The 22,996-nt window shown below is 39.6% G+C and overlaps 1 protein-coding gene across 2 annotated transcripts in view; it reads right to left on the bottom strand.

Moving 5' to 3' along the window:
* Positions 1 to 22,996, bottom strand: part of CACNA2D1 (calcium voltage-gated channel auxiliary subunit alpha2delta 1) — a 413,553-nt gene that overhangs the window by 335,713 nt on the left and 54,844 nt on the right. For both annotated transcript variants that reach the window (XM_064504936.1, XM_064504943.1), the window contains exons 2-3: positions 21,380 to 21,461; positions 2,425 to 2,541 (exon numbers count right to left, since the gene is read on the bottom strand). In XM_064504936.1, the coding sequence (XP_064361006.1) occupies positions 2,425 to 2,541; positions 21,380 to 21,461 (199 nt within the window). The remainder of the gene's footprint in view (positions 1 to 2,424; positions 2,542 to 21,379; positions 21,462 to 22,996) is intronic.

The raw sequence follows: 22,996 nt of genomic DNA, 5'->3' as shown, positions 1-22,996 counted from the left end.
TCCTCTCCCCTATGTTGCTTTAATCAGGCTAAGCCCCTGCATTCATGAATATACATGGTAAACACATTCTTTAAAGAAACAATAGCAGAACTCCCCAGAAGAGCTAGCCTTCGTAATGGCAGCTAAAAATGTCTGAATCCGAAACCAAAAGGTAAATAAAATATTGAAAATAATACTAAAAAGCTTAATCAACATTGAGCCAGTTTTACAATTTTGGATGTATGGATTATGCTAGGTCTGGCTTTTGATACAAAAGGAAGTTTTCTTAGGAAGCAGCTATAACTGACCATTGCCAAAAAGTTGTCCTGCAGCGAATTTGTCCTTTAGCAAGTTAAATTCAACTGTGTGAAAGGAGGGACCAAGACCAATTATTTCCATCTGCACTGGATGAATTTCAGCCTGCATGAAGTGGCAAGATTGACACTAATGCCATGAAGAAGTCTGGCTGAAATGCACAGGATCATTGTACGCATCCTGAAATTACGGCACACAGCTAAAAACCATGATCATTGTACATACACTGCAGCATTGGCAATAATGCCAACCTCAACCATTAAAGATGTCATGAGTCACATCCCCCCAAATAATCAAATTGGTTTTAAAGTCATGTCTTTAACCACTAATATACTTGGAAGACTTTTTATTTGCCTTTGGAAAGTATTGACTTGACCATTTAAAATTATCTGAGAAGTTCTGCAGACCAAAAAGTTGTTTTGTATTTTTTTTTTTAAAGGGGAAAACTGGACCGATATATTCACAAAGGACTATAAGTCATTTATCACGCTTTGCATGAATAATAAAAAGTTCAGAGTGCTATGTAAACACACACCCACTGAGTTATTACAAAAAAACAAAATGAGAACTTGTTTTACACCCATTTATTACTATTTTTTACACACACAGAGAAGCTTTTTTGCAAATAACATCAATTTACATCACGTCAGGGAAGCTATGGGAACTGGAAGAGTGAACTAACATTCCTCGTGCTAAGCACAAAAAGCAAGAAAATGGGCATCTCCGGTGGTACCTGCACACAGACACCTCACTAAGCAAATGACCTTTCTCATTTCTGTCCTAAGCGTTAAGAAGGCCAGTCCTCAGCAGAGCATGGAGCAGCAATTTCACTCCCAGACTGGTACTTCAGCAGGGTGAAACTGCACTGACAGGATTGCTTGGGAGGAACCCATCTCCCCTAACCTGAGACACCTACAGTATGGACATCTGCACTTGGGCTCCTCTAATAATCAAAGAGAGAAATTAGTACTTCTGGGCTGCAGTTCACCCCATTTTAAAGTCTTATTTAGAACAGGTCAGGTGCGTTCTGCATGAGAAGTGCCTATTTTGCTCCACTGAACATTAAGGAGCTTAGGGTAACCAGCTGAGTTTTAACATCTAGCACTACATGTTAGGTGAGTTAATCCCTCCTCCTTCTCTCTTTTGCTTTAAATGACACATCCAAACTCATCTTCAAACCAAAGTAGATAGGTATTTCCCCAAGCAATCCCAGTCTACTATTTGGTCCTTTAAGCCTATTGCTAACAGCTCTGACTCTATAAAAGGCATGATTACAAATTCATCCCGAATACCTTAAGCATGTTTGGTCAGTATCTTCTAACATACACCCTAAACTCTGAAATGATGCAAGATTTTGTGAGTAGGAGCTATAAGGATCAGTTATCCAGGTTTGGCATCTTAGCTGATAGATCTGCAAGGCTTTGGCAGAAGCACTTTGAAAGAGTAGCTACTTGTTATTTAAAGCATAAGGAATCATGAGATTTCAATGCAGCACAGTCTTCGCACCAGTAGTTCAGGATTAATTTTGCTGATACAAAACATGATTGAAATACAGATTAAATTAGCAAGTCAGAAATAGAATAGCTATGGAAATGAATCATGTGTTTCACACATGGCTACATTTGTTGAAGAAGAATTAACCGCTACCACCATGAAAGACTGGGGAACTGAGAAGACAAAGAGACTAAATATCAACAGATCTGTTCAGCATTAATACCAAAATTAACCTCAAAGATACCATTATGTTTAAACCACCTTTTAAAAAGCTCCATGCCTTTTTTCCCCAAGATTATTACTGTTTGCAAAGCACAGTGATCTTCAGGCCATAAACATTCATGTATGTCACAGAGGAATATTTTTCCATCTATTTATGCCTTCATTTGTTACTTGGCCTTGGTTCCTAATCTGTCCATCACGGTTATAAGCATCTGCCCTACGCCAGCTAACTAATGAGTTCCTTTTCTACCATGAAGTCACAAGCCATCGTTCCACATGTCATGTCCTGTACACATCAGGCTGATGCCGCCCGTAAGTGCAAAGGCAGCAAAAATAACAATAAAAACATGCTTCAGTAATACATAAAGGATTAAAAAGAATGAGAAATAGAAAACCTAACCAACTAGTACTTACCACCAAGGCTTTAGATCTGTTACTCAGCAGTTTTTCAATGTCTCTGGCTGCTATTTCCACTAGCTGACGAGGATTGTTGGCTTCTACAGTATACAAATCTCTATTTTTCAAATAGATCTGCAAGAGGAAAAAAAGGAAATAATTCAAAATAGCAGCAGACATTCAAAAGAAGCAAAGTGGCTTGACAGAACAGACTTCAATAAATCCTCAATTCTTACTGGTGATCTTCAGAAAGACTAATCTGTTAAAAAGCCCAAATGTGCCTTGTGAAAGACATACTTCATCTTTTGTTTGACAGGTAGAAGGTGGCACTAAAAAAACATACAAGAAATCTTCAAAATTGACTGATTTTGGTGACTAAGTATTCAATTTCTGAATGCTCAAGGAATCTGATTGCCATAAAGTGCTAAAGGCAATGTAAAACAAAGATCCTTTAAAACAACTGAAGTTGAAATCAGATAGTTACTGCTGATTTTAATTCTTCCTTGAATGCTGAACAACATACCATTTGAAGTAAAATCAATGAAGTTACGCTGACGGGATCAATTAAGTTCCCTATCTATTTATTCATATCCATATTAGTGTTCATGAGGAGAGAAGAGGAAAAAGAGAAATACAAGAAAAAAGATAGAGAAGAAAAAAAAACCAAAATGAAACAGAGAAAGACAAAGAGAAAGACAGAGGGAGACAAAGAAAAAGGCAGAGAAGGGGAGAGGACAGGATAGGACAGGACAGGAGAAAGAAAAGAAACTGTAATAGTGTCTGCATCATGAATAAAAATTATCTTTGGTGGGGATGCTTATATAAAGGAGATGTTTTGTTAAACAAAACAGCAATAATGAAATGCACACAGCACAACAAATAAAATAGGAAAAATAGGAAAAAAAATGCATTTGTGTGTCCTGCTAGAACTGGATAAAGAAAAAATATGTTATTTGGCAAAAGAAAAAAAAATGGGTACCTTATGGTTAGATGGGCAAATGGGGAAGACTAATTTATGCAACCAACAGATGGCCTGAGTTTACTCAAGTGCAGTGCCTCTCCGAAACGCTGCCTGATGGGGCCATGCCGTCTCCCGGGAAGTGATTCCAGGCACACGCAGGAACAGGTCCAGCACTAATGCGCTGGCCGGGCTCCAGCGCGGGGAACCGAGCCGCTGCCGACCAGCGCGAGCCGACCAGCCCCGCCAGGTTCCCGGGGCGAGCGCTGCGGGGGCCTTAAAGGGGCTCGCTAAACCCTGCCTCCGACGCTCAGGGCTGGTGGAGCTTTAACACAGATTTCGAACAACGACAGCTATATCTGATAAACTGCATCAGGCATGTCTCTCCCAAGTTAGCACAGGTTTTCATCACTTCTGATTTTCACAACACTGAAGTGTGGGGTTTTTTTTCTTTCCCCCAGGGATACCGTGATTCCTTTACACAAGAAACTGACTAATTGGAATATGTTTTAATTATAGATACAGAGAAAATTATTTTTAAAATTCAGTGCATCACGGGCAAAAAAAACCCAAAAAACAAGAAACAAACCACCTACAAAAGAACACACTGTTTCTAACGAACTCAGATGATAATCTGGACATTTTGGAGGTGTTTAGCTTTCAAAACTGACACACAAGAAGTTTATATCTAGTGCATCCTGTATTCATTTATTCTGAAGAAATAGGATAATAGTAGAATTACAGCCTATTAGAAGAAAAGCCATGACCCACAAATCTTATTGCTTCTGAGGCCAGCTACTAATCAATGAAATTATAAATAAAAGAAAATTAGCCTACAACTGACAATACAGAATTTCTTACATTTTTTCTTGTAATACTCCCTACAATTTGTGCAGTCAGAAGTTGGATTTTAAGTTAAATTGACTACCAATCTTTATGATAGTGCGACCATTGTAGATAAGAGCCTTACAGTTGCAGTAGCCAGGCAGGATTTGAAATCAGTTTTATAGCTCCAACAGTTGAATTAGAGAATTTCAGAGAAGCATCTAAATTGCAGTGACCATCAAACTTGGCAAAACTACCAGGTTTTCCCATCATCGGCCAATATTCATGCTGATCGCCTAAGGGACAACCACTAAAATATGGGCATTTGACAGGTGTTCATGTTTTATTCTTTGAAGTGAAATGCTTTGCCTAATTCTTTAAATTTCATTTGTGACTGTGAAAGCCATTATGAAAACCTGTTTGTTGTATATCTGCATCAACTGATACTAAATTTATAAACAAACGTTCACAAGATTTTGCAAATAGGCTGGAAAACTGTAGACTAACTCTCACTATAATTTTTAAAAATAAAAAGTTTCATTTAAAAGTATATACTTGTTTTTCTTTGTGGGAATGCCTGTTTATTCTTCATCTAGATTTTTCCTGGTTTATCTTTTTTCACATTTTTCCATGCATTGCTTTTCATTTGCTTCTCAGTGGTGAAAAGAATGATTAAGTATAACTCCTTTTCATTTGTGAGTTTCATTTGGGGGAAAAAATGGAGAAAGCAGTAATTCTTGCAAAAAAGCCATTTTGTTTTAAGTAAAATTTTCCCTTAATATTATAAACAAACATTAAGTTTTAAGACTACAAGCAAAGAAAATAGGCACTAGTGGCTTAGGCAAGCATGCGTTCGAGTAATGCAGTTTTGGAGGAAATGAATGATAGGGATGACTTGGGGACCACGCCAACCAGGCATGCGCCGCAGCGCTGACTCTTAGACATGTTTAAATACTTAATGGAAACAGACTTGTGCGATCCAACAGCCTTAGAAGAAGTTAAGGTGACACAGTCATGCATTCACATAAGTATGATTTTGTATCCCACCAACCAGGAATACAATGGCAATGTCATTGGACTCAGTCTTTCAATACAGAGCAAAATTCCCCCAAACCACTCAAAAAACTGGACTGAAAATGTCCATCTGCATTCCTATATCTAATCCCCCCCAAAACAAACATATGACCCTATAAAATCCATTTGGAAACCACTCACGTTTTTCACACACTCCCATTGCTATAGGAAAGTTGTTCCTGAACCTCCCAAATCGAATGGTCTGAAAGCTGTGGAGCACTGAAGTGTGGTCTAGGGTGTGCATTCTCGAGGAAAAAAAGAAAGTTTTTCATTTTTTTCTCCTGCACCTGCAGAAGAATAGCTCAAATGCCTGAGTCATTTAACAAGGAGAAAACAGACATGAATCCTGTGCATACTTCAGCATGTAACCTTTAAAACGGACATTGCAGGTCCTGTCAATGAGAAAGCCTGACTCAGAGGTTGGCCTCAGAAGGTGGTATCTATCAGCGACTCAAAAAAACAAAACAAAACGAAGCCCCAAACCCCTTGAATTCTGCACAAGATCCAACAGAGTTGAGTCACCAACTCTCCTTCTCCTCCGCTTCACTTTGCCCCACGCCAGGGCTCCCAGCACCTACCTCCCCTGCTGCTACCTACAGCGCAAGATCGATCCCACAAACTCCTAAACAAAAGGGAAGAGAAATACCTCCGAAGTATTAACTCCCTTCTTTATTTTCCTGAAGTGTAAGACCTGTCTAAACTATCACGGAGCAGTGCAAGAAACAGTCACTAATTATTTAAGAGGTGCTTACATAATTTATTTGCTGTCTGCTCCCCGTTTCTTTGAATGCGGTTGCAGCACCGTGGCGGTTCAGAACAACCGCGCCAGGGGAAATGAAACCTGCTTCCGAGCTTGGCATCCTGCAACAAACTTTTCCTTCTCAAGCCTCCCATCGAGCAGTCAAACATGGTTAGCAAAAGCCGATCTCAAACAGCCATAAAGGGTCTTATCAGCCAAGGTGAACTCATTCGCCTTTCAAAATGCAACTTGGCAGGCTCTGGGGCTTGGTAAAAGGGGCTCGTTTGAATACATTTTATTAAATTGCCTTGACCAAGCGAATGGAAATTTCTGTTAGCTTTTACATCTGAAATCACTTTTAGTGCTTTAATCACTAATGTGTTGACAAAAGCTCTTCAAATTGTCAGTAAAACCCTGCCATTTTTCACAGAATAAAGTCTCATTGCACGCCCAAGTGAATTTTTTTTTCCTCTGAAGTCAATAGCCATGTACTTTTCTGTTCAGGAAAGAGTATATTAAAATTGCTTTCTAAATGCTGAATATTTATTCTGATATAATGAACTGCAAGGCATTAGGAGAGAGAATAGGGCAGGAAGGATCACTTTAGCATGAAACAACACAAGAGCAAGAACAATAGCTGAATGTGGTAAATATCAGAAAAACTGCCAATTCCCCAGCAGAACATGCCTCTCTCCACTCAGTCTTGAAGGACGTCTTTATAAATCGCTTACAAAGAGACATTCTCCCCCTTTTCTGTAAGGGTTGCTAGGGAAAATCAAGCATTTCTGTCCAAACTCGGAGAGAATAAAGACGCACGTTCATTGTATGAACCTCGCTACATTGTCACTTACCTAAAACCAGGTGATTGGGGCCTGCTGTAACACTGCCATTTCATTTAAGTGGCCCTCACGCTTCACAACTCAGAAAAGCTGGCTTCTCACACAAGTTTCTGAAACAATCTGTGTTTCAGATGGCCAGTGGTCTTGGCATGGTTTGCACAGATTACCCAGCTAACAAAGAACAGGAATTGATGTTGAGTCATTCTAAACCACAACCGAAATCCTTTGCATGCCTTTTCTTTTTAACTGTCGGTTTCCCAATTTAAGAAACAAAGGAGCCTTTTCTTAGGACAGGGGTAACCTGGGTAAGGCCCCAAACAGAGGTCTCGGGTGGCTACATGCCAAGCTTAGTTCCAACAGGGAATATCTGCATGACAGAAGTCAGAGGAGATGATGTCCTCAGAAGCTCACACCCAGAATTCCAGATGTTAAGCGATCACAATGTATGTCTGCCCACCTTGAAGTGTGCTTTGGCATACAGAAAAAAAACACCTCAGCAAAGCCATTAATACTTGTCTACGGAAAGCTAAATCTATTGGTGTTTGTATTATCTCGACACCGCAGTGTCTACAGCACAGTTGTAACATAGACCACTTAGCTCACACACGCTGCGGTGACGCTTCTAGCAACAACCAATGCTTTACAGTCAACCTTGACCAGCTGGAGATTATCACAATGCTATAACTACAGTTCAAAGATGTTACCACGCTTGGGATCCCAAATCAACCACAACTTCAAGATGGATCTTCCTTTTCTGAAGGTGACTACCTCAAAACACAAGGAGTACTTAGAGCTAGGTTTTAAAAGCTTATAAAATAGAGCAATTAAGTTATTAAATAAAGAAAACTCAGAATGGAGCAGAACTGAAATAAAAGGGTTGTAAATTAAGCTCTTCCTGCCCACTCTACCATCATGGGGAGGGCTTTCCAGGGCCTTCCTTGGTTGCCATAAAACATACATGGTTCTCTCTGTGTCCTTAAAAAATTCAAAAAAATTCCAAAGAGAAAGAAAAAAGATTTCAGCTCAGCCTAGGGCCATCAGCCCCTGCCAGAGCTGTATTGTAGATGCACCTGTCTCCAGCCCCATCTGTCGCTGCCTCCTGGATGGACCTTGGCCCTGTCCTGTAGGTACCTGTCTCTTGGATGGACCCCTCTGACATATGTTGTAGCCTTGTCTCCAGCTCCGTCTCTGGCCCTGTCTCCTGTTGCTCCTGATCGGGCTCTCTGGATGGACCCCGGGCCTGGTTCATGACTTGCCATGTCTGGGACTGTTGATGGACCCATTACTAGCACCCAGTCCTTGTGGTACTGCACTTGTCAGTGAGGGCACTGCCTGCGCTGGGGTCACCCTTGGCTCCCAGCTTGCCTGCCCTCAGGAGCAGCTGGCCCTCCCTGCTCTCAGCCTGCCCTTGAGACCTAGAAGTTCAGGGTTTTCCACCCTTTCCAGCATGCTCCAAGGCCCTCAAGGAAGGCTCAGGTTCTGTCCCTCCAAAGGTTCCACTTGACACAATGTGCAACAGCTCCAGCAAGGCAGACAGCTCTCCCTTCTGCTATTTCATCATCCCCACTTTTACACACACAAAGCAAACCACAGACAGTATCATCACCACTGTTCACACCAAAAAGGTTCAGAGTTCCTCCTCTAGTTATGGAAGACCAAAGCTCTATGTGAAATATTTAAAATACAACCAACTTCACAAAAGTTGGTTGGACTCTCCAAGTTGCAAGTTAGCAATGCCACAGACACAGGGACAATCCTGCTAGACATGAACTATTGGCCAACATGCAGTTTCTAGGACTAGATGAAGTTCAGGAATAGTACGGCTCCCTTGAAACTGCACAGTCAGAGCTAAAAACTGCTCTCCTTCCCTGACTCAAGTTGAAGCCGCACAAAGGAAACTACATCATCTCATCAATAAGTGTCTGGAACTAGAAGAACTGGAGAACACTCTGCATGGACACTTGGATGGTTCTTCATGAAGCCACCCCAGATTCAGCTGAGCTTATTTCCTGTGGCTGTGAAAGAGCTAATCTGACTCCCAGTTCAGCGCCATTACTTCTGCAATGGACACCTTACATGCCAAAAACTCCAGAATATCTATTAGCAGCAGCACAGTATATCATGAATGTAGAGAAATAGTTTAGGTCTAGAGCTGCCCTCAAACTAATAAGAGCATTCAGAGCCCTGACTGCAGGGGAGGACTATGCAAAAATACTGCAGTGTCTGCAGGACATCAGCGGGGTCCAGCACAGCCATCAGGTTCAAGCTAACTTCCATCATGCCATTTGGGGCATTGCCTTGGAGGCAACTCTACACCAAAGGTGTGCACTGTGTAAAAAACAATAAGGACTGATGAACTGTTTGCTCTTTGCTAACACTTAGGATGGGATTTATGTAACTTTGAGACTTCTAAACATAAGGCTGAGCAAGCATCCCAGGTCACCTTTAGAGCTATTTAAAGAAATAGGCACTTCCAGAGGTTTATTTATTTTAATATGGAGTATTTCTGTATGCTTCTAAACAAAATATAAACAAAATTGCCCCTTTATTGAAATAAAATCCTTGCCTAAGGAACCATATCCGAATATCAAACAGAAATGAAGCTACTTGAATAACTAAGAGATTTTGTAATTTTTTCATCTGCTTCAACATAGACCAGATTTCTTGCTGAGCTCTGAGCTCATTCATTGTTCTCCATTCTCCCTCTCCCCAACCAAAACAAAAACATACAGTCTGGCCCAAAGTTAAATTTTGTATTTCATTCTGGAGAGAAAGAATTCATCCTACTTAAAAATAGGAAGTACATTTCTAACTGAAATTTTGGGTAATGTTGACAAAATAACATTGTTTTGTCAGCAAAACTACATGCATCACATTTTACAAAGTCACAAAAAGTTTCAATTTTAATAACCTTGTATAGCTAATAAAATGTTAATTAAAAAACACCCACATATTAGCTACTTTAATTTTTTGGCTTCATCCATGCCACGAAGTGACATCATGATCTCACAAGGTCCTGTGGCACTTATTCGAGGAAAGCAGAGAAGGGAAACCATTTGACTGACATCCCAACACAAGTAGAGATCTTGAGAGCAGGAAAAGTTAGAAAATAGAAATAACCACTCCAATTCATTTGAGTGATTATCATTGCTAACTTTTTATTACTGTGGATATTTTCCTTGGACTCAATTTTTGTATAGCCACAAACAACTATATCATCTGCCCAGAGGGAACAGGTTCTGCCTTCTCACTACCATATCCTATTCCCAAAGTTATACTAATACTTGCTATTTCCAATACACGCGACAGAATTTTTTGGAACAAGATGTTTCTTTTGTTTGAAACATACGTTATCCATTGTGAAACACATTTAAAACTGCTCCCTCAAGTCCTGCATGTTAAAAAAAAATCAGACTGAGTACTTTAAATGTGTCTTACTTTTTGCTAAATATATGGTATAAATAAGGTTACAGAGGCTCCCCAGCAACTTACAAGATGCCTCCATTCTTGAAATTCATTGCAACAACACAAAGGGGAAAAAACGCCCCTATAGTTTACCACATCTATTGCTTTTCAGAATCAATTCCCTAATCACTGACTGCTATAAAGATCTGAGGTGACAAGTGACAGGGCAGCTGACATTTTGAAAACCGTGACATCTCATAGGAGTGACGAGCACATTAGGAAAGAATTATCAGAGAGAGTTCATTCTTAAGTAACACATGCAGGTTGTGCTCAAATCTGCAAGGTGCTGGGAACTTCAGCCCGAACACTTCTGCCTCAGTAGACATCAGCGAGAGCATAATCAGCCCCAGAGTCAGTTGGCTCACTCTGGCGCTTACTCCAAGGAAATCAGCAATACTCTGCAGGATGTCTGTGTCTGTGTCGACACTTTTGATCCTTGGTAATTAAGAATACAGTCTGTAGGACTGTAAAATTAAGAAGTAGCTGTTGTAATTGTCATTTTGCATTAAAATCTTCCTAAAACCTGAGTTCAGCCTTCTACCTCTGCTAACAACAAGGGAGTTAAAACTCCCCTTATATTAAAAAAAAAAAAAAAAAAAAAAAAAAAGTAATGTAAGGCATTTTATTTTGTTTCACAGTGATAGCAATGCAGGAATAAGTAATAAAAGCACATCATTTAAACATTTTCACAGCATTTTTATTTCTTAGCTCTGACTTTTAGCCAAGACTGGATGAGAACCCCACAAATCCCAACTCATGTAGCAAATACAACGTGCACAACAAGTAAATGGTTTTTGTGTCAAAAGAAGAATAATAGGAAGAAATGTTTCACAATTCTTCTGCATATCTGGCATATTTTGAGATGGGCATTTATGTCATTTTTCAAACTCACCTATTCAGAGGAAATTCTGTCTTACCACAAATGCTGTTAAAGCCTACTGACCTTCTTCCCAAAGATTATTTTCATTAACGGGGCACTAGCAGATTCTTTTTGGTATTTTACTAACCACAGGACTTGTAAAATGATTACCTTTAAAGGAAGATACTTAATTTGTTCTCTGCTTTTATGAAAACCTCAGAACACAAGCACCAAGACAGGCAAGAATAGGACAGTTCTTTATCAGCATTAAAACCAATGGAAAGTTATAACTGAACCAAGAACAGTGTTTTTGCTCAAGGATTACCAGACCATCAAAAAATAATTAAAATTGTGGTAATATTAGGCCATCCCTTCCCTTGAGTCTGAGCAAGCTTTGTTATTGGAGCCACCTAGCCTTAGTGTCTTACAGCTGATTTCACTTGCTTGAAGAAGGAACTCTTCAAAATGCCAGTTTATTGCTCAGGGAGCAGAGGGACAGTAGCATCTGCAAATAATAAATGAGGCTCCCTGTGTTTTGACAAGCTCCTAATTTCCATTTGGATTATAGAGAGAACTTGCAGATGTGTCTTCAAATTTCCCAGTCTGCATTTTCAAAAGTGATTTAGTTTTCCTGACATTGGTTAGCAATGTGTACGCCCAGCAGAAGCTACTTTACAGGATTCTATTCTTAACGCTCGCAGCTTTGGCATTTGGTTGATAGGAGATGGTGGTGGCAGTGATATACCCTAAATGGGACATACCTTTGTAAATATAGTACTGTAAAAATGTTTCTGTATTTTGGGAATCTCTAATCTGTCTAACCCCTTTCATACATTATTCAATTTTGGCAAATGGACTCTAACTTCTCAATGAATGCATACAATGCCTGTGTTCAGTAGCGTGATTATACCAACCCCTTAATAACAATCTTCAGTTGTAAGTTTACATTTTAAAAGTAATCCTGACCTAATTTCCCTCCCCCATACCCTATTCAGAGAGTCAAGTGTCATCCTCGCCTTAGGGTATGGGGCAAAAGACACAAATGTAAGCAGTGCAGGATAGCCCATTTGTGCACAGAATTCAAGACATTCGGAGCACTGGCCTCATGCTGAGTCCACCCAGCCACACCAAATTTCCTGCAAACAATCTATCCACATGTTACAGAGGGCCTACAAAAAATCTACAAAGCTGCTTCCTTGCTTCACATTTTTCTCCTTCTGCTCCTTAGAAAAACATGCACAAGAAAGTGCAAGTTTGCAGAAAACAGCAGTCATAGACCTACCAGAGCCATTCATTAAAAACACCCTGAAATCAGTAGTTTCAGCAAATATTAAAACAAACTGAAAGCAAGAACCTGATGAGCCTACAAGAAGTGCTTCAGCAGCTTCAAAACTTTTTTTTTCCATTTCAAAATGGTACTTTGCTTAAAAATTTAGGTGCATTATTTTACACAGGTAAAAATTCCTATTTTGTTTGATGTTAAAAAAAGTGTCTTAGTCTTTTGTTCCATTATGCACAACAAAAAGAGAGAAAAGGAGAAAAGTACAGGTCCAGTTTTTTTCTGAATTTTGAGATCAGCCACAATGCACCTTACTGGGTGGCACAGTTTATTGACTGAATAAGAAAGTCCCTGATACCTGCATTCCACTTATTTAAGCATTGCTTTATTTTCTTAAAGCACTAGAGAATATGTACATGTTTTATGGGTCAGTTGTTGTCTTAAAATTCTGCATCAAAATAGTGGCACACTAATCAGAATCTGTAACGATCAAAACATTCAAATGAAATTCAGACTTGAAAAGTCAATAGAAAATAATTTTAGCAAAACACAAACCAATTGTATTTGGGATGTTATTCTTAAACCCGAACCACTCTTTAAAAAAATCAAGTTGGCACATTTCCTCTGTATCTTTTGCTTAATCATAAAACTCTCCATTACTTTAACCTTAACGAGGATGGATGTAGCATATTCTGGACGCTGGCCATACACTCCCTGAGTCCATCTGGTAGTTCATCAGAGACTAGCATGAGGTACAAATCTCTTTGCATTTGGTTAAAGAATATTCAAGCTGAATCCATCCTGATAAATAAAGTCAATGGAAAAATAAATAAAGCTGCTGGGAAAAAAAAAAGAAAGGAAATTTCAATTATCTTTATTGGCTTAGTTTTTTTAAAATAAATAATTACAAAGTTTACAAAGCCTCAACAAATTCACCCCGTTAATTTTATGACTTTTAATAATAAGCAACCTAACTAAATATCATCCGTATCAGAGAAAAACAGGAAGGACGATAATGTTTACCGCTAACTTGCCGGACACACCACCTTTCGAACCAGAAATTTGAGACCACCTACTACGGTAGGTAAGACACGAGCAGAAACAAATTTTACATTAAGTTCAAGAAAGCTATTCAAGCCTCCCTTTACACAGATCTCTATACAGTTAATGAAGAGAACAAGGCCATATATATGTGTGTGTGTATATATATGTATACACACATATGTGTATGTATATGAGACAGTTTCTACATATAAAAACTTAGTGCCTTGCCTCCTTCTACCCACAGAGCCTCTAGAATGGAGCAGCACCGTGGCTGAAATCTGTCATCGGTCCAACAGAAAATTACCGCTAGGTTTTAATTCCTTCTGGCAGAAGGAAGCTTTCCTGAATGCTCACGCTCCAGGGTAGTGCAAACCGGAGACCAGTCTCTCTTACAAATCGCTCCTCTCAACTAAACTCCGGGGACCGATCCGAGGCGCCGAGGAGCCGGGGCTGGGGACGCGCTGCCAGGCTGAGCGCCGCAGCGAGCTCACGCCATCTGCGCACAGCCCCGGCCGCGTCTTCGGCAAGAGCGAGCTCATCATTATAAACCAGAATTCCAGAGATAAAATAAATAAAAACAACTCTAACAGCTGTTGGTCAACCGATTCTGCGACTGGAACTTATTGTCGCATATCAAATATCCATATGTACCTCCGTTTCACTTCGGAGGGAGAAACTGTGCTTCTGTCTTAGTATGAATAACATTTAAAGGCCAAGTCGCTCTGCACGGGTTGACTCCACAGCTCCTGGGACTGCGATAACAGCATGCCTCATGAACATCATGCATGGATTGCTTCTGCAGCTACGTATCAAAAAGGAAACGGACTCAGAGACTAGATTTCCTTGGAACAGCGTCTCTAACTGCTGTTTTATTCAATTATCCCATTGCTTGAAAAGGTTACACTGTACAAGATGGCATTTTTTGCCAGAGCGGTCACAGTGAAGCTCCCGCATATTTGTCATGTCAAGGCTCTTAACGCAGACCCACATTTTTAATATAGTGTTTATGCAAAGTATGATTCTCTTCAATCAATTTGGAACAGACATGCTTGTGTGTCGCTCTCGGGCAAATCCTCTGCCCAGGGATCCTCCTGAGCACTGTGAGGGTCCCTCCCCTTCCTGCCCTGTCCCTAGAGGTATTTTAAGAGCTGCAAATCAGAGGCATACTTGTTGTAGTTTATTAAATTAAAAGAGCTGTCAATTAGGTTAGTCATGGGCCTTTACTGTGAAAGGTCCATGTAAAACTGGAAGCTGAGCATACTTCTATCAAAAAAGTGACTACTTATTTACTTAATTCTGTAATTCAGTAGGCTCTCCACCCATTTTTTGAGCATGCCAAAATAACTGTTGATAGGTAAAGAAGCAACTTAGCACTTTGTGCTCGGTTTTTTCCATTTACTAAGAAAGAATGTCTACTGATAAACAGAGTTAAGGAAATCACGTACATGCTCATTACCTCTATATTTATTTTGCTACATGTATTTTAAAAATCTTTTAAATGGCTGTCTATATCTTCATATTTTTCCTGAAAGCCTATTTGCTCTGAGGGACTGCATATCATTTACACCACAGCAGCTTCATAATGCCTGACAACACACAGAGTTCATGAACAGGACAAAAATCACATGAACCTTTCTAAGTTGAAAGGACAATTTCATGTCTTTTTTTTTTCCCACCAAAACCCCACAATTTTTTAACATGAAAGGACAAAGAGTAATAAGAAGCTGTGTCTGTTAAGAGGCATTAAGAGGCATCCTGTCCTCCAGCTTGCCAGTCCCAAGTTGTTGTATATACAACACCTTCACATAAACTTTCCTTTTCTTTTTCTTAGGGGAAAAAAGAAAAGATATATTAAATCATAAAAAGTATCCAACAATACCCTTTTCATCTGGACAACAGCAATAGCAGCGAGACTGCAATATGTCCTCTTTCTTGTATATGTGTTATGTATTTTTTTTTCCAAAGTACTTTTTACCTGCTTGAAATTTAAAACAGAAGTTGTTAGGCAAATGTAAATCAATGTAATCCACTAAAGTCAGTGGAGCTCTGCCAATTTTTGACCAGCTGAGTATTTTGGCATCTTGGATTATGACTTCCTTCCTTGTTGAAGCAATCTTTGCAGTACTGGGACTATGATGAGGGTATTACAACCAGTAATAAATCCAATTTGGAGTTCTCAGATCTTGCCTAAACTCCTAATTAACATCTAAAAAAGCAGTATTTAAAAGTAGACTTACAAACTGTTTCTGGAAGACCATTGTGAGACCATTCCCATATAGTATAAATAAGACTTATGGACACAAAGAGGAACTACATTTTAAACGTGATCCATCTTACTGACAGCAGAACTTAAATTTCAGTGTTGCTACTATTCTTGTTGATTCCTACCACCAAACCAATAATTTAGCATAAGTAATTTAGAGGAATAATGATCTGGAGTTAAAGCTCTAAATGAAAATCTGAGCTTTGTTATTGGTTAGACCAGGATTCTCTCTGTATGGCCAAAATCATCTAGAGATAAAGGCACATCTATAAATAAAAGATCATGTTTTGTCTCTGCACCATGTAAAACCTCAACTTCCATCTGTTTCTCCAACTCCTACACATATCCATTTGCTCTGTTCCTTCTACTCCAGTTATACTGTTTTGCTTGGATAAGGGTTTGGATAACCGTAGCCTCAATTTAGAGCTCCTAATTCGATGGGGTGCAAGCTTTTTTTGGCAATTTGCTTACTGCAAGTATTCTACTGCTGTCATCATTACTACTAATAAGAGAAAGAGTGTGTGAAATGTCTGTCAGCATAAACATTTTCGTATTTTCTGAAACATTCACTATTGAAGTAATTCACTAAAAAAAATTCCAAATAATTTCTCTTTTTTAACACTATGTGGGATACTCCTGAGTAGATTACCATGTGTCCTCACCATACCGAGGTTTTCAAAAGCTGTGATTAATGGAAGTTTCTATCATTAAGTTTATAGTACTTCTATTATCTATCCAAAAGCAAGAGGAAGTGTGGTTAATCATTAGCATAATATTATGATTTCAAGTCATTGCAAGATATTTGTCAATGAACAGAGAAGAAGGACTCCTCCTTCGAGGGTATTCCTCTCCTTATACATGATTCAGTCAAACTGCGTACATATTGATTGTAAACACCTTAAATCTATATTTTATGTACATATATAAAAATTCTCTTCTCGGATATCTATTTCTGCACTGCAGAGTAATTCAGACGTTTATACAAGTACTGATCTTAACAGGTCTCTTCTCCACCTAAGACATTTCCAGCTAGAGAAGTTTAGTGGTGGTTTAGATTTGAATTTCTTTACCTCTTTGGAAATACAGATTACATAGCAAGTTTCACGTTCTCTCTGATCAAAAGTTTCCCCAATCTAAAATCACATGAACGGAGAGCTCTGGCAGTCCTCCTATGCCCCTCTACAATTGCCAGAAAAAAGACAAAATATCTTATGGTTCTCCAGAATGGACCACTGTGCAGTATAAGTTGCTGCAGCACAAAAAGCCAAGGACATCCAACTCACATACAAGCATATCGCACTGGTGAACCCTGAGATATCTCCAACAAGGCTTCCCTGGTAGAAACACCGTAAACTTGTGTGGAATAGCAGCTAACCAAAAAAGCCCTGGTTTTCAAAGAACTAATGCAGAAACTGAGCAGCTTTGAGAGCTCTCTTCAGCGTCACTTTAGGAATCTCTATATGTATGTACGAAGCACACAAACTGTAACTTCAGCTGAATCAGTACGATTCCTCCACCGAGTCCATGGAGAGATGGACCAGGCTGTGAAATGGTTATGATCTGTTACATGTCCTTGCTACGAGTTTTCCCCTCATCACTCAGCCAAATCAAAACAGATTTTCCCTAGAACATGGGAAACATTTTTCCGTCCTAAAATCTGCCTATCCAAAGTGTAGCTTTCCACCCTTACACACTCTGGTACTGCAGCTGCTCACAAAAAGTCATGTCAACTATTTTATAATAGAAACAATGTGCTCCTTATTCTTATACTAATGATTCTTTCCACACACACAAAAAAATCTTTTTTGAAGTTTTCCAAAAACATGAAGACTATAGCCCTGCTCCAAAGAATGCTGGAACTACTAGAAGTTATGGGTCACAATCAAAGCTGAAAGCTCAGTCCAATTGTTCAGCATTTTCACAGCTTGAGCAACTGAAGACAAGCTCTTTGAATAAAAGTGACAGGCGTACAAGCATTCTGTTTTTAATTTCTTGTAATCTCCATTTTTGCAAGACTGTGGTTCATTTCAGAAGAGATCTGACTAAACATTAATAGGCCGTGAGCAGAGGGAAAAAAAAAGAAAAGATGTCATTCTGAAATCTGGAAGTGACAACAATACCCTGTAAACAAGATGAAAGCGGGAGCGACTGCACGGGTCACACCTTGCAGGGCTTCTCATTCTCCCTTGCGGAGAAGAGAGCTAATTAAAACTTGTGGCTAGTGAAAGACAGAAGAAAATTTAGGTCAAACAAATGGCCTTAATATACAGGGATATTTTACATGGAAACATATCACTTCCATGCTTTCAATTCTAGGATTACAAGCATATTTTAACCCACCTTGCAAATACCCACTGAGATAACTTGTGATTTACATTGTGTGCTATAAATTTTAGCTTTTGAAAAGAAACTTGCCTACATCATTCACAGACCAATATTTTCTTCAGCCTGCATGTCACTGTGGTATGTTTTAAGTATAGCCGCTAGCATTACATATTATTATGTTTGCCCAACAGTTCTCATTATAAGACCTTTTAGCAGCTTGAAAATTTACCAAATATTATCTACTTAAACTAGAATTTTCCACAGGGAAAAAAAAAGAGTGACAGGACCAATCTCTTGGCTTTTTGTTATTTATTCTACTATACTTTGTTTTCTGGAAATGCCAAGCAAAATGGTTCAGACATTAGTTCTTTGCTTTGCTCAATTTAGAAATTCTCTATAAATCATTTTGCTTTGAAATGCCCTATTGCCCCTACACTCTAGACTAAGAAGCTGACATCTTTAATGATTTTCTGAAGATATACTTTTTTTCCCTTGGTGAACACTTCCCAAAGTTAGCAAATTTTTAGCCTGAAAAACAAGTGCAGGTCCCCGCAGAGTTTTGTCAGCTAAATCCCCAGGATCCTAAGCACAAGTGTATTGCGAACTAGCGAGCATCCCACCCAGCATCATACATCCTCCGCAGCTAAAACACAGACTTGCTGTCTTCTCTCAGGTGATCTCTGCCCCGCTTGTGGTCGAGGCACGTGGGGAAAGAGCCAGAACGATCCACACAGAGAGGAGATGAAAACTGAATGACGAACAGAGAGCAAACAAGATACAGACCTAGGGGCCAGTGAACTGGAAAACAGCAGGCAACGAATAAGAAGAGAAGAGACTTGGGAGGGCAGGAGGAGTAGAAATGGAACTAGAGATGCAGGAAAAGGTGAGAAGCGGGAAAGAAGCACACCTGCTGAAGAGAAGAGGTGCAGTAAGGCTGCTGGCCACACACACTTGGACAGCACCGTTTGGAAATGCTAAGGCAGAATATAGAGCCCAGGGAGGGATGTTGAACTGGGAACAAATTTAGGGCAGAAATTTCAAAGGAGGGACAGGAAGACTGTATAAGGGACAAAGGCAGATAGGCTAGGCAGAGAGAGAGAGAAACATAGAGTAGGTCTCAACGAGGTGAAAGCTAGCCCATCCAGTGCAGCAGAAATGTGAAGTCCACTGGTCAATCAGTGGTATGATTTTGAATGAGAAGATGGTGAAGAAAAAAAGGCATGGCAAGTATGGAGCAGAATGGACTTGCACCTAGATCAGATGAGCAAAATGGACACTTCGTTCTTTTAGTGGAAACCCCTCACCAAAACCTGGAGTGGTTTGCATGATCCACAAGCCTTATCATCCTCTGTCATCAGATTTGTGTGATGTGAGATCCACCTACAAAATTCTGATCAGCTTTCCATGTTGAGATAACCTTACAGTTCCTCAAAAAGGTCAAGTGATAGATGTTTCTGCGTTGCTGAAAACCTAAGCTAGAATCCATGTACATATCAATCTGATATTTCGTGCTAGAATTCAAAGATTTTTTTTTCCAGCTTGTTTGGGTCTTTCCAAAATTAAAAACTGTAACTAAAGTATCTGCCTTAAAATATGTTTTAATATCAAGAACTCAAATATTAGGAAACGCCAAAACCAAAATCATCTCCATGACCTTCCTTTATGCCTCGCAAGTATGCATCAATACCGTCTTTCCCTAAAGAGATTGGCGATGATCTCATCTAACCTGAGATGTCTACATGTAACCTCTACATGTAAACATGTACATATGAGCTAGTAATCTGGCCTCTTCATTCGTCAGCAAAGAGAAAGAGACTTCTGTGACAGGATACATGTGAGCTAGGTACAGATCTGGGTACCACAGGTACCACACCTTTAGTGTCAAATTTGAGAAAATTAAGACCTGGGTTTTTTTTGCATGTTTCTTATATTACACTTAATAGCTTTGATGCACAGCTGTCATTCACTTCATGGATGACTTGGAGAGATTATTACATCTGAAACCCAAACCTCAGGGCTTCATGTTCAGTTCCCCAGCACAGTGCTCAGCTGCCTTCATTACAACACTAGACAGATAATATTTTTTCAGACAATCTACAACCTCATTCACTAGAAGTGATGTGACTTTCTCAATTTAATATTCTTTCTGCCAAATGAAAAACACTTGGAAGGCTCTGATCAACTTCAGTGAGCCTGTCCTTGGGGCATATTTTTTCCAGGATGATTTCAGGGGTGTTTTTTTAGGCAGAGAGAGATTGATTTTGTAATTTGTGCCTAAGCACAAGTACTCTGGATAGTCATCTAAATGAGCAAGATCTTTAGTACTTGAATCTGGCTCGTTAACATCCCTTCACTATTGGCCAAGCTATAATAAAATGACGTGTGGATTTTCCAAAAAATATTCATAAAATGCAAAAATACAGGTTTATCACCATGCAGATGAAGAAATTTAGGAAAAAAAAAAAATCAAGGCCTATTGTTGGCTGACAGAATAACTTCAGTTCCTGTCCTAACAGGAAAACTTCCTTTCCTTACACAATCCTCCGTCATCCCACAGATCCACTGCTTCACAGAAAGAAGCATGGGACTTGTTCAAGGAAAGTGAGAGGGAACTACATGATCATGTGGTTGCATATTGGATCACGATGTATACATACAAAGTTGCATAGACAGCCTAATCCTGACATTTCCTGAACTGTGACTTTGCAATTCTGCAGTCATGAAATGTGCTTTTAATATATTGCCTCCATCCATAAAACACACTGCAAAAGTCTCTTCTCAATAATACAAGAATTTTAAGTTCTTCCCTGAAACATATTTTGGGTTAAATTAGAATAGCTGAATAAAACTTGTTTTGATACCCATCTTCATTTCTTCTGACCAACAAAGGCTGCCTCAGTTCAGTGAATACATGTCAGAAAATGGTCTCCCCTTTTAAAAGAGAGCAGAATTTTCCATCACCTTGAATGGTTGCTTCCTGGATACCATATTTGACAAACACATAATATAAAGGAGGTTGCTTCAGGTAGGATGTTGTAATAATGGTAAATCTTATGTCATATTACTGCAAAGATGATTGAATATTAGCAATAAGCAAGTGCTGCAAAATTAAAAAGAGTGAATTAATGGATGTTTGTTACTCATTTCTCTCTTGGTAAACATTATAGAAAATAAACACTACCAAGTTTAATTCCCCAGAATGTATTACTGTGTTGAGATGAAATAACTGTAATGCCTAGATGATATACACCATTCATTTCGCTCCTCTAATTACTGCAGTCTAAGGCGTGTTGTCTAACTCACCGCAGCAAGCTGGTCCACTCCACTTGCCGTTCGTGCCAACGTTACAAGGTCTTCTTGCATCTTATCTACCCATGACTTTATCCTGCAGAAACCAAAAAGAGAGAGAGATGTCCAGTCAGATCAATGGCAAATATCTATGAAGATCTCAAACACAAATAAAGGCTGACAGATTAACTTCCGTGTGGTAGATTGATGGTGAAGTCCCCTCATATGGCTTTGAGTTTAGACACAGTCTCTACCTTCCTTTTCTCACTCTTATACAAGCTCTTACCTTTTCAAAAACCTAACGTGAGGAAGTTGTATGCAATCATTTAGCACAAGAAAAGGGCAAAAAGTCAGACAACACTGACATAACTGAACATACAATGTACAAGAACTGTCTTTGATAAAAAAATCATCTCCTTGGAATGGGCCAAAATACTCAAGGTACATCCTTCCTAACAGTGTTCTCTTTCACTGACTCAAATCTAAGGCACTTTTTTTTCTCCTTTCTTTCTCTTTTCATCAGCTGAAGTCTGCCTGGTAGTCGGTCTCCAGACATCCTCCCTATCATAAAATAGATCACACTAGCTGTTCCCTGTTGGCAGTTACTGAGATCCTACCATTATAGAGCATAACTTACCACCCACCACAGGATTCTTCTCACATAGTTTTCTGTAGAGGCCACCACACTAAGCCAGCTGTAAAATCAAGCATGCTGTCGGTATCTATTACTAGCTGCAGCACAGGCTGCTACCATACGCCCATGCGCTGCCTGCTAGGACAGTCTCTCTGGCCTGCAGCCCACTCACAGCCAACACATAGTACAAGCAGAGAAAAATGGCAACTGGAAGCAGGCTAACAAACCGGGATAATTCTTCTGGCTTGCAGCCCATCCCCAGGTGCTCTGAGAAACCAGCAGGACAGGCAGCAGCGAGTATAGGTAGCATGAGTTGTTTTGGCAACAAGAGTCTGCTCCCAGCTGCTGGTTTTCCCTGGGGAACAGGCAGTGATTAGCTGCTGCATGCCCTCTGCTCCCTGTGCCCAGAAAACCTGACCCTTTGGAAGAGTGTTGGCTCTAACAGTTTACACGTTGTGTCACACTGCATAGGAGGAAAGGAGCCACGGTGCAAGTTCATCCCAGTGAGGTACGTGTTTACTCTAGCGACAAAAGAAGGTTATGTAGCTTGTCTAGCCACTCAGTTTGGTCTCACTCATCTACCGTGTCATCCCTGTCATTGTCACAGCTCTCTGCTTTGAAATCTCTAACAGATACATAAACATATACATACACCTACATAAATATCTATCCTAGGAATGTCCTGACCTCAATTTGATACTGGGGAACCGACTGCTTACATGCATGAAAGTAGAAAACACAGGAAAAAGAGAGGCTCTCCATTTTTGCTCTAGCAAGGAAAATTTGGAAGAATAAGAAAGAATATGGAGGCCAGATTTTAATCCTCCTCACAGTTACCAATGTATTTTATGTTAAACCATAATCTGTATCTTAAAAGGGCACAGTCTCTACTATGGAGTTGCTACTTGGCAACTCTTTTTTTTTTTTTTTAAAGGATCCTTCCTCATGCTTCAGAGGAAAGTGATTAGCTATCCAAATGCAAAAAGAGATTTGGGGCT

The sequence above is a fragment of the Dromaius novaehollandiae genome, chromosome 1 (genome assembly GCF_036370855.1).
Source record: "Dromaius novaehollandiae isolate bDroNov1 chromosome 1, bDroNov1.hap1, whole genome shotgun sequence".
NCBI lineage: Eukaryota > Metazoa > Chordata > Aves > Casuariiformes > Dromaiidae > Dromaius > Dromaius novaehollandiae.
This window is presented reverse-complemented; position numbering and strand designations above follow the sequence as displayed.